The 16859-nt window shown below is 58.3% G+C and overlaps 1 protein-coding gene across 10 annotated transcripts in view; it reads left to right on the top strand.

Moving 5' to 3' along the window:
* ABCG1 (ATP binding cassette subfamily G member 1) overlaps positions 1 to 16859 on the top strand; it is a 58072-nt gene that overhangs the window by 29901 nt on the left and 11312 nt on the right. For 7 of the 10 annotated variants that reach the window (XM_036243915.1, XM_036243914.1, XM_036243912.1 and 4 more), the window contains exons 3-7: positions 7781 to 7898; positions 8928 to 9060; positions 11540 to 11590; positions 15162 to 15307; positions 15582 to 15705. In XM_036243915.1, the coding sequence (XP_036099808.1) occupies positions 7781 to 7898; positions 8928 to 9060; positions 11540 to 11590; positions 15162 to 15307; positions 15582 to 15705 (572 nt within the window). Of the gene's footprint in view, positions 1 to 7780; positions 7899 to 8029; positions 8142 to 8308; positions 8426 to 8927; positions 9061 to 11539; positions 11591 to 15161; positions 15308 to 15581; positions 15706 to 16859 lie in introns of those variants that run through there. The other 3 variants (XM_036243919.1, XM_036243921.1, XM_036243920.1) reach the window with 3 other exon arrangements.

The following is a 16859-nucleotide window of genomic DNA, read 5'->3' as shown; positions in this document are numbered from 1 at the left end:
GCGGCTGCCTCGTCCTGGACCCTGAGGCAGCCCTTCTTCTGGGTTTTGAGGTTCAGCACTTGGATTTTAACCCGCTCGGGGACGGATGAGGAGAACCACGGGAGGGAAGGTCTTCTGCTGATGTCATCCAGCTGGGTCGTGGTGCCAGTGGGCAGTGTGGCGCTGGAAGACCTGTGCCCGGGGCTGCAGCTCCTGCTGTGCCTTCCGGAGGCCCTGCAGGTACCACCAGCATACGGGGACGGACACAGCCGGGCTTCAGGACTCAGCACACGAGGCATCTGGAATCCGGATCCAGCCTCGGGCGGCTGCTCCCAGCCAGTGCGTGTGGGCAGAGCTCACACGGGAGGTCAGAGGCCTGAAGACCTGGTCAGCCACAGCGCCTGCAAGGGCCGTCACCAGGGCAGGTCGCAGCATCAGAGCAGGGACGAGCCCGTGCCCTGTGGGGACAGCACCCCGGCCACCGAGGGAGGAAGCTGGAGCCACACCAGGCCCAGTTCAGCAGGGCTCGGAATCATGCCCATTCCATCGCTCGCTCGCCCCAAGCCCTCCATTAAATGGTCCCCTCCTATTACATGGAGAAAGGACTTCATGGGACCAGCCCTGCATGGAGTCAACCGGCCCCGAGAGGAGGAACCTGGGAGGGCACGGGAGTGGGTTGGAGTGGGGTGAGGGTGGCGGACAGACTGTGGGGCAGACGAGTGCCAAACGTGAGGGCAGCCACCGAGGCAAAGCAGGGAGAGAGGCTGTGCGGGAAAAGGGGTAAAGAAGCATCCTCGAGCTGTGGTCAGGTGGCATCTTCAGTCCAGTCCAGTGGTGCCTCGGGGACAATGCCCAGGAAGCCAGCTGCTTTTCCCGTTACCAACTGACTTTCCAAGGGAGGGCTGCTGAAGTCCGGGGGTGGGTGGTCACGTCTGACGAATAAAGAGCGGTTCTTCTGAAGCCGGAACCGACTTCCTGCCCCGGCACTCACTGGGGGGTGGTGGCGAGGGGACAAACGAGACCGTCCTCACTTTACGGGTGGTCTTGCTCTGTGTGACTCGGGAGGCCACACACCATGTTCAGATCCATGCTGATGGTCTTCAGCCCAGCTTCCAGCGCTGATTCCTGTTATGCTTGTCGCTTCAAAAAGCCCCTTGACAATTTCAGAAGAAGGAGGTGTGATCTGTGGGTGTAGCTTTGCCACTGAACAAGGGAAACTGAGGCATGGATTAGAAGGCCCTTGTCCAGACCCATAGCCCCTTCCAGCTGTGGAGCCGAGACCTGGGGAAGAGGACAGAGGGAGAAGACAGCTGGGTTCACCTCATCGACGTTGGCATCTGGAGAAACTCTGGACTTTGGGTGCAGACCTGGGTGCTGCGGTGTCATGTTCGGATTGAGATGGGACCGTTGGAGATGATTGGGCACCATTATCAGTGCTCTGGGCATACTTTAAATAATCGGAAGGACTGTTATCCTTGTCGGTCTAGCCAGGTTTAGAAGACCAGTTCTGCTTTGAGAAGTATAAAAATACCACAGTGATGGGAACCCAACACCTGACAGGCCCATGTAAATGACTTCCATCTGTGTTTGAGGATTTGGCTGAGGCGGGAGCCCGGTGCTCCGATGACCTGGCAGTTACGGGTGTGTGTGTGTGTGTGTGTGTGTGTACATATGGTGTGTGCATGCGCGTTTGAAGACGCATGGCAGGTTTTTGTTTGGCATCAGCGTCAGACAGCTCTGAGTGCCCGACCTGGGAGTCTGGCTCAAGGTGACTGCGGCTCCAGGTGACCTGTATCACCTGGGTGACAGGAAATGATGTCACAGCCGAGAGACAGCAGTTTTCAGGGTGAAAACAGATGCAGGTCAGCTCCCAGGGATGCGGGGGACAGGGTGGCAGGCAGCCCTGTCCTTCACCCCAGAGGCTGACCAGATGCACATAGCCATGCGGAGGGCTTCCGGAGCCCTCAGGTGAGGGGACAAAGCCAGGGGCATGACCCTGTTTGGCCTCTGCCGGCAGAGCTGCACTCGATGACGATTCTCTAAGTGACACCCCATGCATACCCCGCGACCCGCCTGGCAGTGGACGTTTGGACAAGCACAGACGAGCCTGCTTTGCAGTGGGCACCTCCACTGCCCAGCCCAGCCCCCCCGAGACGACAGCCTTCGCTGGGTGCAGCTCACAGACAAAACCCAGCCATCGACTGACCCTGGGGTCGCTGGAGAGACTGCCGCCCCTCCGTGAAGCAGCTCACGCACGAAGCCCGAGGGAGTGTTACTCGCTGGAGCTGGCGGGACTGGGGCTTATTATTTCCTGCAGGTCACCAGGATCGGGCCTAATGCTTCCCAAGGGGCCCGCCGCGCTGAGCGGCTCTGAGCCCCGTCCGCTCTGAGCCCGGTGTTGGGCAGCCGGCGGCGGCGGCGGCGGCAGGAAGCGGGAGTGTGTTTATAACCAGGAGCCAGGGGCGCGGCGTGTGAGTGGGAGGACACACCCTTCACGCAGGTGCCGAGGGGTCCTGAACACGTGCAGGCCTTGAGTTCCCCCTAAACGACAGCGAACTGGCCACACCCGGGCAAGAATTTTTTTTTTTTTGACTTGAGAATGCTTCATGGAAAAAAAGGGCAACTGAAGGATGGGGGACCATTGGATGAGTTAAGAGCTCTTTGGATGCACACAGGGCATGTGGGCCGTAGCTCTCAGAGCACCTTGCCACCCACTGGGAGGGCTCTGCCCGCACCCAGGTGGCAGTCCTGGCCTTTGGTGACGAAGGGGATTTCATGTAGGGGGAAGGAAAGGTGTGTAACTCTCCAGTCCTCCGTTAAATGTTTCACGCAATAGTAGACGAAATGCGTGTTTCTGACGTGAGCTGACCACAGTGAGTAACGGGAAGGGGGATGGGTGGGGAGATCCGACTGCCCAGACCCCTCAACCGCACTGCCCAGGCTGACAGAGGCTCGTGGCCGGCGGCAAGGGCCACCTCTGGAGTTGAGCAGAAGTAATTGGAATGTTGGCTTCTCTGCCGAGCCGCTGTGTGGCCTTGGGCGGGTCCTTAACCCTCTCTGAGCCCTTGTTGCTTGTCTGCAAAATGATGGAGAAGAACCTGGTACTCAGCTTGCTGTGAGGCATTAAGGGGAACACGTGAGCCAAGTTGGCACCTGCTTATTCCAAACGGATGCACCCAGAGCTGGCGCTCGGGGGGCTGGGTGCTCCCCAGGACTGGCCTCATGTCCACCAAGGAGAAAACCTGCCCCTACCCCACCGAACCTCAGGTGCTGTGTGTCCCCAGAACCTGGACAGCGTTGCCAGGTACTGTTTCTCTTCAACGCGCTGCAAGCTGACATAGGACATGTAAATGGTTGGTCGTTCCCTTTCTGCATGATGTCTTAACATACCTTCTGGGCCAGACCGAGCTCGTCCCAGGGCAGGGTCACAGGGCAGCACGAGCGGGCCCTCGGGGACTGCTGCGCAGTTTCCCATCTAAGGAATTTTCTGCAGGCAAAGGAGTGTGGGCTTCATTTCTAAGGGAGGAAAATAACTCTTTTTCCCCTTCGGGGAACATATATTCCTCTGTCTAAAAATCCGCACCCCTGGGGTTCTATTTAAGATTTAAGAGCAATGACCCACCAAAGTGATAGAGGGGCTTCCCGGGGCTCCTTACATCCCATTTCCAACCCAGTGGCTGGTTCCCCAGGAGGGTCAGTCTGTTGGAGTGTAAACTGTGCATACACTTAGGAGTTGGGCACTTTTCTCTGTGTAGCTAAACTAAAAAAAAAAAAATCTACATCAAAAAAGTAATTACTCTAAAGGGAAGATAATGTGCTTTTTTTTTTTAATCCTCACCCGAGGACATTTTTCCATTTTTTGCACAAATAGAGTGGGAGGGAGAGAGCAGAAGAGAGAGAGAGAGGGAAACATCGATGTGAAAGGGACACATCGAGTGGCTGCCACCCGCACAACCAACCAGGGCCGGGGACAAACTGCAACCGAGGTACATGCCCTTAGCGGGAACCGAACCCGGGTCTCTCCAGACCGCAGGTGGATGCTCTAACCGCTGAGCCAAACCGGCCAGGGCGATAATGTGGTTTTTGATTGTGATCATGTAAGGATTTACTGGTGACATTTATGCCATCCACCAAGGAACACCAGCGGCCCCTCAAAATGCATTGCCCAGCAACGCTGCCCTGTGGGTTGACTCAGGGGCCCTCTGGAGGGCGGAGCCTGCGGGGCTCCCGGGAATCTTTTTCTGCACCAGCACACGCTGAGCTGAAGCCCAGAGGGGTCCTGTTGGGGACAGTGGCTTGGAAAGAACCTCTGACTGAATGCTGGTGCCCACGACGGTGGCTGTGACTTTGAATTTACTTGTGTGGCATTCACCTCGTGTTCATTAAGTCCATACCCATGTGTGAAGTGACCACTGCGTGCCAAGCACCGTCTACACACAGGACATGGTAACTGAGGAGACAGTTCTGGTCACATCATCGTGGCGCTGACGTTCTGGGGTCCCCGCGGGGCAGTAATACCCGGGGCTGGGAGGGAAAACGAGGTGTGCACGGGGGCTGTTACCAGATGCCTTAGCTTGTGTCAGACCCTCCACCTGGGCTGGCCAGCCTTTAGAAGTCTGCCGGCCGTCTCCTTTGTTCTCACCATTGAGCGTCAGGAACTTCGGGTCCTGGAGACCCGGGCCGTGCAGACAGGCTCTGTCTGAATCTCCCACGTTCTGAAAGTGACTCCTGCAGCCAGAGCTGAGGAAGTCCTCCAGTCGTCACTGAACTGTTCGTAAACGCCGTCATCCACACGGGTCCAAGCATCCATTCCTGTGCCTTCGTTCACCAGAGTCACGGGTGTGCGCCCTGGGCCGGCGTGGGCGGGGCGGGGGCTCTGAGCATTGCCTTCCCCGCTGCCCTGGCTTGAAGAGCCTTTCGGCCAGAACCAGGCATGCGGGGTCTGGTAGAGCATCAAGGTCTGTGAGACAAACGAGAACTTGTTTCCACCTGCCTCTCCCACGGGGCCTTTGTCCTGCCCATCAGCCCATCTGCCCGTCGCTCCTGATGCCAGTGTGGGGCCTGTTCCTTCTGAGAGGGCACTAGCAGGACGCTCACTGGGACCCTGTGTGTGAGCAGGGTCCTCTCCCTGCTGTGGAGGGGCCCAGACGCTGTCACCCCTCTGCCTCCATTTCTCTCTCTCCATCTCTCCATCTCTTTTCTCTGGCCTGGGTTTTGATCTGGGTTCCGGTCTGGCTTCTGGCTGTTTTAAGGATGGAATGTGTGCACCCTGCAGGGCTAGTGAATTTCCCTGGTGCTGCCTGTCAGGTGCTTTTTCCGTTACGCCAAGAAGAAGCCTAGCAGGGCTCACGGCGGGGAGCAGGGCAGCGGGGTGTTGGGAGGCGCCCGTCTGCGTTACCGTCACTATACGCGGCATGTGCAAGGCTCCGAGGTGAGGGACAGCTGTGTTGCATAAGCATCGGGCCATGCACGTGCTGGACACTCGAACGGGAGTTCCAGTCCCTCAGCCCGGTGCCCATTCTGAGTATGCGCTGTCTCCTCCTCAGTGGCCGGTGGGATCGACACCTCCGTGACTTCTGTTTCTAGTGTTGATTTGAGTCTTAAATCCCAAATGCATGTTTATCATTTTTAAAGAAAAACAGGCTTCTAAGTTTAGAGAAGGGAGCCCCAAGTTGGTGTCATACCTTCTCCACTACTGAACCCTTCCCGCCAGCCCTGCAGCAGGCCACGCACATGCCCCCCTGTCCTTCCACATCACCCGGGAACCGGTGCCCCTCTCTGAGGCATGAGTGGCCAGCCCTGTGAGGCTGCGTCACTCACTCGACTCAACAGTGTGACTGTTTAGTGCCAGGGCTCATGGTCAGACCCGTGGCTCTCCTGGCGGCTGTAAGGGAGGGAGCCACAGCCTGTCCCCCTCTCTGCCCACCTTTTCCCTTGAAAGGGCCGGATGGCCCCCAGCTACCACGCCTTTGTCTGTTCCTGGCTTTCTGGCCATGGGCATCATATCCTGCGACCTTCCCACAGCCCTATTAGTAGCGGTGCCCCAGTGTGGACCCCAGCCCCGGGCCAGCACCAGATGACGTCAGGGCGAGAGCAGCGCCCCTGGGCTCTACCCGGAGGGAGAGCCTCTCAGGACCCCAGAAGCAAGGCTGCTGCCAGGTGCCATGACCCACGAGCAGACTGCCCTTGGCCTCCAAGTGGCCAGTGGCCATCTCAGCAATGCAGCCGCATGCTCAGGCGGCTCCTGGTTTACAGAGGACCAGGGATTAGCCTGGAAAAGAAACAGCTAATAGGAGGGTTTGCTCTGCAGTAACCTCGATCTGGACCTGAACCCACAAGAGGCTGGTAACGAGCAGACGTTTGTCACGTCTGGTATCTAATGCTCCCTCCGTGATGTCAGACAGGTTCCCTGTGGCCCAGGTCCCAGAGCCCCTGGCCCCGCAGAGCTCCATCCTGATTCGGAGCCTGCTGCCCTGGGAGCTTGACCTTGCAGAGGACGGGTCTCTGCTCTACCCCAGCCGTCTGTCTGTCTGTCTGTTGAGGGGCAGATGCAGTCCTTTGGGGTCCCCGTCCAGGAGTCTCCTTTAGCTCTTGCCTTCCGGTGTTTGCTGATCTCTGGACACCCCAGTGGCAGGCATCCGGCTCATTTGCAGCTCTGAGCTACCCTTCTGGATGCCTTCCGTTTGCTCCTCTGCCCCCGACCTGCCGGGACAACTCCCTCAGCCCTCCTCAGGCGCCTGTCGCTCTCCCGTAATGAGCACATCGCAGGGCCACAAGCTTCCTGCCTTTGTTTCCGCTTCTCTGCCTGATTAAACAAGGCCTTGGGGACTCCCCGTCCAAATCATGGTGGCACCTGGTGACAGTTTGGGTGCTCAGGTGTCTTATCTGTGAAAGACAGGAACTCTTCAGATCCTAGCGAAGACTCACATAAAGATACGGGTTTGGTTTCCAGGGAGCATCCAGCCTCAGACTGGGCAGAGAGTGGGAGCTGGTGGGGCGCCCCCTAAACACCATGCGGGGGCTACAATATTGCCTGTGCACGGTCCTGATCATTAAGGGTGCATTCTGTGAATGTTTCTCAAGAACCGAGAAATGTCTCTGAATTAGGAGTCTTTGTCCACAAATCCAGTTTCTTCTGTTTTATTCTTTATCGCTCATTTGAACATTCTACTAAAAAAAAAAAAAAAAAAAAAATCCATGAGACTGTTGGGGATGTGTAGATTTTTTTGTGCTTTTACAAAATTCTCGAGTGGAAACTTGGCAGAAATTCCAAAGCAATTTGATGTGGCTGCAAAGTAACAAACTTTACATTGTCAATTAATTAAGATATTAATTAGTTGATTATAGAGTAATGGTTCATGAATAAATCCTATATGAATAATTTATATTTGTGTAAATTATAAATAGAAATGTATAAATGAGATAATCCATTAATTGTCTGATTACTCACCGTGGGGGCAGAAGCAAGGTGGCCAGTGGTGTGGCCCTGCATCAGGATCTGCTCACGCGGGCTCTGGGGGGCCCGGACGAATCCCCGGTGCCCCCTGGACTCCTGCTTTCTCACCCGTACCCTCGATAGTATGTGTGAGAGTGCTGTGGAGAGCCTAAAGCAGTCTACTCTTCCTAGTAACTGTCATCAACACAGCCCAGGGCAGGCAATTGGGGAAGCAGACAGAGGTGTGGAAAGTCTTGCCTCTGGCCAGGAATCCACGGGCAGGTGTAGTGTTCACCTGTGCGGCACCGGGACAAGCCAGCAGGCCCTGTGGTAGTGAGCGGATGTGATCTGCTTCTGTGTTTGCAGGATACAAGACCCTTCTGAAAGGAATTTCTGGGAAATTCAACAGTGGGGAGCTGGTGGCCATCATGGGCCCTTCCGGGGCGGGGAAGTCCACGCTCATGAACATTCTGGCCGGATACAGGTGAGCACATCCTGCCGAGGAGAACGGGGCCCTCACCATGTGGGCACCGTGGCAACAGGAATAATGAAGCCACTTCTGCTCGTCTTGTCGCTTCCTAAGGTTCTGTGCAGGCTCCAGCGAAGCCTGGGGTGGGTGGGGGCTGCTAGAGGCTTCGAAACCTGTGAAGGAAACAGCCCAGGAGGAAAATGACGTTGAAAGCATCAAAAGGCAGCACCTGGCCATTGCAGCGTGACAGTGGAGACGGTGCGCCGTGCTCGGGGGCGGGAGATCACGGGTCAGAATGGCCGAGGTTCCCACCGCCTCCCCAGGCTGAGCTGACGCACTCAGAAGAGCCTTGGGCGGTAGAGACGCGTGTGGATCTGGGAGGGAGTGCGTGAGTGTGGCTGTCCGGGCTGTGCCCCTTGTTTCCCAAGCACACACGGGATGCCCCAACCTGTCCCCTGCGGTCACAGAGAACAACCTTCGGTGGAGAAGGACCATGCACTTGGCTGAGTGGGTTCAGGGCGCAGACCCCTCCTCTGAGCCACGTGAGCCCAGGACCCTGGTGTGCTCCCTCCCGGTCAGCGTCAGAGCCAGGCCCTTGGGAACTGCTTCTGATCTGGGGGCCACACCCCTGACAGCAGAGTCTTGGCTTTGGGGTAGCCAGCGTGGCCTAGACTACACACAGGATTACTCGAAGCCCATCTTAGACACCCCCCGCCCAAAGTCAGGGGTGTACATCTGACCTGTGGCTGCGTGGAGGAGCATCCACGCATGTCTCGGCTTGTTTGTGGGCACTTGTTACAAACATGCCATCCCAGAGAGGCCCCTCCGCCTTCTCCTTTCTGTGCCGGGCATTTTTTCCTTGTAGTTTCCTCCTGTGAGTGCTGGGTCTCCATCCCCCCCACCCCCACCCCCGTCTCTATGGTAACGGTCCAGCTGGGAAGGTGCCGGGAGGGCCGCCTCTCTCCCAGGTCTTCCCGGGACCCCAGAGAGGGAGCAGGAGCAGGAGCAGGGGCTGGGCTGACCGGTCCTCTCCTGGCCTTGCAGGGAGACTGGCATGAAGGGGGCCGTCCTCATCAACGGCATGCCCCGGGACCTGCGCTGCTTCCGGAAGGTGTCCTGTTACATCATGCAGGACGACATGCTGCTGCCGCACCTCACCGTGCAGGAGGCCATGATGGTGAGCTCCCTCCCCCATCCTCCCCTCCCTCAGCGGGGTTCTGACGCTAGCCGTGCTGTGTGGACAGCTTCACTGAAAACAACCCCCAGACCCTGGGTTCTCACAGACCCCGGACGGCAAAATCAAGGCCAAATTCCTGAGAACGTTATTAACCTGACTGGTGGTGGCCCCTTCCAAGGTGACCCCGTCCTACCCCTCGGGCCAAGGTTCTGCCCTTCCCATCAGCTGCCCTTCAGTCCCCTGTGCACCGGCACCAAGTTCCAGTCAGCCTGGTGCCGGGCCAGGACCCTGAAGGCTCATGCTCCTCCGACTGGCCGGCCTGCGGGCGGGGCAGTGAAACCAGCATTTGCTGCCCTGCGGCGGGTCCCAGGCCCTGCACTCACAGAGCCCGACGGTCCTCAGGCCTGCAGCCCTGCAAAAGCACACGAGAAGGACAGCCTCCCGCATTCCCCGTTGCTCAGAGCAGCCTGTGCGTGGGGTCGGGGACAGCCTGGCCATCATGCTCTGCAAACAGACCGCACCCCCGTCAAGGGCCCTCCCCCAGGCTTCCAGGGCCAGTGTTTTGTTTTGTTTTATTTTATTAGAGAGAGAGACAGAAACATCGATGTGACAGAGAAACTTGCTACCTACTGGGGCAGAGCCTGCGACCCGGGCATGTGCCCTGAATGGGAATAGAACTGGGACCTTTCAGTCCATGGGATGGCGCTCCGTCCACTGAGCCCCGTCGGCCAGGCCAGGACCAGTGCTTTAAAAGGCCCAGGCCACGCCGACAGGGACCACACTGACCCAGTAGTGGGCAGTGGGAGCCGCTGGAACGTCTCCCACTGCAAAGAGATGCGAAGGCCCGTCAGCTGCCCTCTGCTATCACGGTGGTTTTGTGGCAAGGTTCTCTGCTTTCTCCTCGCCCACTGTAGAAGACAGGCCTCCAGGCCGGTCCTGACCTATAACTCGTGCCCGTCAGCTGCCCTCTGCTATCACGGTGGTTTTGTGGCAAGGTTCTCTGCTTTCTCCTCGCCCACTGTAGAAGACAGGCCTCCGGGCCGGTCCTGACCTATAACTCGTGCCCTGGTCAGTGGACGGGGTTCGCCTTGGTTTGCCAGCCCGGAAGAGTATTGCCCTGCGCTCCTCGTTGGGACTGGGCAGAGACTCCTCCCTCTGGCCTCGGGGATGGCGGCTGCCCAGCCCTTCTTCCCAAGGGCAGTTCCAAGGGGATCTTAGCCAAGGGAAGCAGGGTAAGGTGTCAGATATGTGATCTGCTCCCTAACCTGCTTTGTGGGGAGACAGAGAAGAGGGCCCTGCGGGGTTGTCCCTCTCAGCGTCCTTGGTGCTGTGTTCTGGAAGTTGGGGACACCTCCCCCAGCTGGCCTCCCAAGGAGGCGTGTGCCCGGTGGCCCTGACTGTCTCTCTGGCCCCAGATGGTTGTTCTGTGAGAGCACAGGGGACGCAGCAGGAGCTTAGCCGCTGCGAGCTCTGACCGTTGACCCCTGACCTGCTGCTGCAGAGCATCCCAGGTGCCCAGCGAGCAGCTTTGCTCCGATTTCTGGCTCAGTCGGGCTTTTGCAAACAAGATTGATGCCTCCTTCGTCATCTCCCTCCTCCCCCAGCCTCTCACCAGGTTGAGGTTAGATGAGATTTTTAACTTGAAGCTCTGATGTCTTGTACTCTCTGGAGTGTTGTCACACACAGAGGGGTGATCCTGGCTGCCAGCTGTGGGTGGCGCATTTCCTGGGCTGCTTCTGACCCTCACAACCAGCAGGCCAACCAAGGAGGGACACTGGGCATCACGGGCAAGCAGCTGGCCCGGCTGAGCTGACCGAGGCCTGGCCCTGCCAGACTGTGGGACTGCAGCCTGTCCTCCACGCTCCCCTGCATGCCAGTCTGTCACTGATCCTCATGGCAACCTCACCAGCTCACTGGGGGAGGTTCTAACCTCACCACTGTGCCCGGGAGGACACGGAGGCTCCCAAAGCCACAGCAGTTGGCAGAGCAGAACCAAAGCTGACACTGGGCGGGATGATGACCACCCAGGGTTTTACCAAGCAGGGCCGGGCCCAGGGGTGTGCAGGCCACCAGCATCTCAAACAAAACCACAAACCGGAGCACTTGCCAATTTCTGTGGTGTAAATACTCTCAAATTTGCCACAGCGAGCAGGGGATCGTTTTAAGCGCTCCGTGGTTTAACAGGTGGCTTGTGAAATTCCTGAACACACCCCTAGTTTTCAAGCCCTGGGCCTGAGGTTTCCTTATCTCTCAGCTGCTCACATAGAACTTCTCTCATGGGCGGAGAGAACCGGAGGCCCCCAGACAGGCACTGCTGCCCTAGACCCCGCCTTGGTCGAGCCAAGGAGGTGGGGGGCCAAGACCTCCTCCGGGGGTTTTCCTCCTGCCTCGGGGCTCCTGGCTGTGGTGCCGCTTGGGAGGTTTGCCCTGCCGAGGGCCACGTGTTCTGACGCCACACTGTACCCCTTGTCCCCGGCAGGTATCCGCACATCTGAAGCTCCAGGAGAAGGATGAAGGCAGAAGGGAGATGGTAAGTGTGTGCCTTGGGGCCACAGGTGGTCCAGAAAGTACACGGACTGCTCTTGGCAAATACACGTGCCGGCTCTGGCTCTGCTTTGGTGCTTGTCGCTTTGCCTTCTGTGTGCGCAGGATGGTGAGGTCTGGGCTGTGCTCTCGCCCGGCATCCGCTCTGGCCACTCTGTGCAAGAGCCACGGCCTGACTCTCGTGTCCTGGCTCTGCCCGCAAACGGGAGGGGCGCGGCGGGACAGCAGCCCGGGGGCTTAGGTGTTAGGGCTCGGGGTCAGCCCAAGGGCTGTCTTTTCGTGGTTAATATGCTTCATACCCAATTGCTTTTTATAAAATACTAACAATGAAGTGGTTAGTCATTCATTTAAAAATAACCAGCCTCCCCCGACACACACTTGCAAGAAGAAATTTGATTCTCACGTGTTATTAACCAGCCTTTTAACAAAATAAATTGAATACGTTTCCAGGGTGAGTAAGACCTCCCTCTAATCCCTTTGCTGGCTCTTTTTATTTCCTCAAACCCCAGCGAGTGGGGAGGGTGTGGGTAAGCAGACCTAGCGGGGGGCACCAGAAAGCCTCATTTTGGGTGAGGGTAACCACTTATATTGACACACATCTAAGAGAAACCCAACTTCCCTCCTCTCCACTCCACAGTGCGCGCTAGGGGATTTCGGTCACCGTGTCTTCTGCGGCCCGGGCAGGGCCACACAGGGGAAGACAGGGTCCGCAGGGTCCGCAGGGTTGGCCCCAGTGGCGCAGCGAGACTGTTCCTGTTTGCTGGGAACTGGGGTGACTAATGGGATAGTTATACAAGCTAAGGAAATGCTAATAGCAGTTCTATTTACATCTGCTCCATCCCCTGTCCCACGTAATAGTTACTGTTACATAAATGTGTGCCACCACGTGTGTAGGGCCCCTCCTCACCCTCTCTGTCCTCCTCCCCTCGCCCACCACACCCTCCTATCTCTTAGGGGTCCGCCCTTGAACCGGGAGGGGAGGGTTAACGGCACAGTGGCGATGGAAGAATTTCTGTGACCAATGGAACTTGTTGCTGCCAAAGACACATCACGTGGACCTTCTATTCTGAGCTTGCGAGGAATAAGTGGGCTTGACGGAACACAAAGCAGATGCGGGAAATGGGGGACCCTGCGTGTTTCTGTCCCTTGTCAACCAAAGGTCGTTGGCGTCCGTTCAGCACCAACAGGAACCCCCAGTTGGGAGTGCAGTGAAGGAGGAAGCTGGGTTCAGGGCAAACAAGTCCATTGTGACACAGCCCTGGCCTCGCAGGGCCCCCCGGGTCACCTTGGGCCTCTGCCTACAGCGCTCGGGCTTCGGCCTGAGAGGAGGGGACGGACGCAGGCCCCCGGCCTGTGGGGCAGCATGAGGGTGAGTCAGGCGACGCCTTCGACGCGTTCGAGCCGCACAGAACAGGCCTGACCCATAAGTAGGCCACGGAGGCCGTTCCGGCAGCGTGACCCCCGGGCCAGCCTTTCCGGGGGGGGAGGCCAAGGGGAGAGGCTGGAGGACGCGTACGGGCTTCTCGGCTGACTGTCCAGGAGCACGGCCAGCCTCCCTCTGCCCCCTGCACCACTTCTGTCTGTTCGTCGGGCCTTCAGGGGCAGCTCCCGCCAGGTAGCCGGCATCACCTAGCTCAGACGCAGAGCAGAGAGACGCGCCGGCCTCTGCCGCATTCGCGTCGGTGCGGCGGGGTCTTCCCTGGGTGGTGCTGGTCGCCCCGCGGAGTGAGAGCCTGGCACCCGTCTTCGGATGTGTCTGATGCCGATTGAACAAGGCAGCGAGCCGCCCCGGCGGGGCCAGCCAGTGCCCTGCACACGTCTCCCACGGGACGTCTCTGGCCTGGGCCACCGACCAGCCTCCTGGTGCGCAGCCACGCTCGGGCCCCTCTCCCGCAGGGAGCCTTCGGCCGGAGCGTCGATTATGTCAAGGATAAGAAGCCCATCACAGGCCCTGACTCATTTCCCTCCACCTCCCAGCGTGGAAACACAATGGACTGGAATGTGCTGGCCGGACTGGAATGTGCTGTCGGGCCTTCCTTGTTTCCCAGAAAAGCAGCCTCAGGCCTCAAGAGCCTCCAGGGAGGGGGCTTCCTCAGGAGCGAGGTCCCCAGGGCCGGATATTGTTCTCTCAGACTACTTTTGAATCAAAACTAACCCGCGGAGTGTTACTCTTGGGAGCCCACTGGAGAAAACACGCTGGGTGGGCGGGAAGGGAAGGCGCCGCCGCTTCCAGAACCTTCTCCACTGGGGCCGAGGGACGCCCGGCGCAGCAGCGAGACCCCGGGGGAACAGATGGCAGGCGAAGGGCCCGTGCCGGTCTGTGATGGCCCCAAAGGACCTCGAATGACCAGCAGGACTCTCTATCCTGTGACTTTGGCCCGTGGGTCTGCACGGGACCGGAAGTGTGCCAGGAAGAACCGTGCCCGCCGGTCCCACTTCGACCTCGCTGACCTTACTTCTGGGTTGGTGTCCCTCAAAGGCGCTACGTTCTAGAAGAGAGTGGAGTGGGGTTTAGGGATCAAGAGGAGAGAGGGTGATCAGGATTCGAACCCAGGCCTGTCTGACCAACTGCTTTCCAGCCCGGGAGCAGCAGTGTCCTGGCTCTTTCTGTCACCAAAGCCGAATTTTGTGTTGACCGGGGTGAAGTAATTCGAGAGCTGAATGGAAATTTTCTTTCTTGTGAGTTCTTTCTCCTTCCGGATGACCTCATCGCCCGGAGAAGCCGCTGGGCCGGGTCCACCCAGATGGACCCAGGAGCCCCAAGGGCTGGGCGAACCCCAGGAGGTGAGCCTGGTGTGGAGGCAGGGAGGCCACAGCCAACCTCCGAGGAGATGCTGAGCGGCTCCCGAACCTGGCGCCACCACCTGCCCTGAAGTCTGCTGACGCTTCTGTTCCCCGAGGCAACACTGGATCGATAATCCCATCAGACAGGGAGGCTCCGCGCACGGTGGACTGTGTGTCTCAGGGGCCAGCCTGCGTCTCTGGAGGCGGGGGGATGGCTAGGCAGGGGCTGGCTGCCTCCAGTATTGTCGGTCCTGCGGCCCCTTCAGAGACCTCGTTACCTGCTGACAAGTGCCAACGGGCTCCGCTCCCTCTTCCGGGAGCCCAGGCCCGTGCGGCCGTGTCTGCAGGAGCTGGCGTCGCTAGACGCTCACACCTGCCAAGCACTTTCGTGCGTGATCCCATCTCACCGTCCTGGTGGCCCTCGCTTTGTGCGGTCAGAAACCTGCCCGTCTGCCCGTCCGTGTGCCCACTGATCACCCGTCCGACAGCTGTTTGCTCAACACCGTCCCTGCCCTGGCCTGAGCGAGGCTTACAAGTGAAGGGACAGGAGGCGGGACAGGGACGGCCCACGCAGGCCACTGCACCGCTGCTCAGCCCCCCGGGCCTACATCAGGACGTTGGACTTGGAAATGGGCAGCCTGGGGGGGGGGGTTGCGTGGATCTCTGTGTGTCTGGGAGTGGGGTGGGGAGGCAGCGGCTTCCGTGGGGTGCTGGAGGTGGCGGCATGTGGTGGAAGGTCCCTGAGAGCCACTCTGGCTCTGTCACTCCCCCAGGTCAAGGAGATCCTGACGGCCCTGGGCTTGCTGTCTTGTGCCGACACGAGGACCGGCAGCCTCTCGGGCGGGCAGAGGAAGCGCCTGGCCATCGCGCTGGAGCTGGTGAACAACCCTCCCGTCATGTTCTTCGACGAGCCCACCAGGTATTCAGGGGCAGGGCAGGGAAGAGCCTGGCCTCTCGGCCAGCAGATTTCATGGGCGCTACTGGGACTGCAGGAGGAGGAGGCTGTGGCCAGCCTGCCCCATCTTTTGTCCTACTCTGGGGTCACAGAACTGAGGCCTGACTTGCCCACTCTCCCTGTCTGAGACTAGGGGCACCCATGGGTCAGGCTCGCACACACACCTGGCCAGGGCACTCTGAGTGGGGGCGTGGTTTGGAGGTCCCACAGGTGTCTCATGGTGCCCCTTGACTTGCAGCGGCCTGGACAGCGCCTCCTGCTTCCAGGTGGTCTCCCTGATGAAAGGGCTGGCTCAAGGGGGGAGGTCCATCATCTGCACCATCCACCAGCCCAGTGCCAAGCTCTTCGAGCTGTTCGACCAGGTACGCAGACCCTGCGATCAGCCCCGGTGCACCTGGATCCCGGGTGCTCAGCTGCCCGTGCCTGGGGCGGCCTCAGTGTTGAGCGGCCTTCGGTGTGATGTTTCACACGATGCTGGAGCCGTCGGCAGCTGAGGAGGTGTACACAGAGCCGGAGTGTCCTCTCTGGGGCTGGGTGTGGCCACACAGGCTTGGGCGAGTCACTGACATTGCTGAGGCTTCATGTTACAGTGGGGAAATATCTGTTCACTGACTAAGACGTTACCTTATTTGTATAATATCATGTTTTAGAAATCTTAAGTTTTGATATTATGAGCAAAAAAATAAAAAGTCCCAAGGGTTGAAATATGTACGGCTCCAGAATCTTTCCTGAGCAGGTGGTTAGTTAGGGTGAAAAAAAGCAATGTAATCAATAATTCAAGGCCTCATGATAGCCTCAGTTTTTCTGGTCTTATCATAGATTTCCCTGTGAACCTTAACAGAGTCTTTGGGAGGTAATGGAGAGAGAGATAAAAGGAAGAAAGTTAGAAGATAGATAGATAGATAGATAGATAGATAGATAGATAGATAGATAGACAGATAGATGGATATGGTTGAATAGAGGGTAGATGGGTAGATGGATGGGTGGATAGTGGGTTGACAGATGGGCGGGTAGATGGTGGATGGATGGATGGATGGATGGGTGGTGGATGGATGGATGGATGGTGGATGGTGGGTGGATGGGTGGATGGATGGAAGGAAGGATGGATGGGTGGATGGATGGATGGATGAATGGTGGATGGTGGGTGGATGGGTGGATGGATGGGTGGATGGTGGATGGTGGGTGGATGGGTGGATGGATGGGTGGATGGATGGATGGGTGGATGGATGGATGTATGGATGAATGGTGGATGGTGGGTGGATGGGTGGATGGATGGGTGGATGGTGGATGGATGGATGGGTGGATGGATGGATGGGTGGATGGATGGATGGGTGGTGGATGGTGGATGGTGGATGGATGGGTAGATGGGTGGATGGTGGATGGATGGATGGATGAATGGTGGATGGTGGGTGGATGGATGGGTGGATGGTGGGTGGATGGGTGGATGGATGGTGGGTGGATTGGTGGATGGGTGGATGGATGGTGGATGGATGGATGGATGGATGGTGGATGGGTG

The sequence above is a fragment of the Molossus molossus genome, unplaced genomic scaffold, assembly GCF_014108415.1.
Source record: "Molossus molossus isolate mMolMol1 unplaced genomic scaffold, mMolMol1.p scaffold_m16_p_5, whole genome shotgun sequence".
In the NCBI taxonomy this organism is placed as follows: Eukaryota; Metazoa; Chordata; class Mammalia; order Chiroptera; family Molossidae; genus Molossus; species Molossus molossus.
The sequence above is the reverse complement of the archived record's forward strand: the minus strand, read 5'-3'. Positions and strand labels throughout refer to the sequence as shown.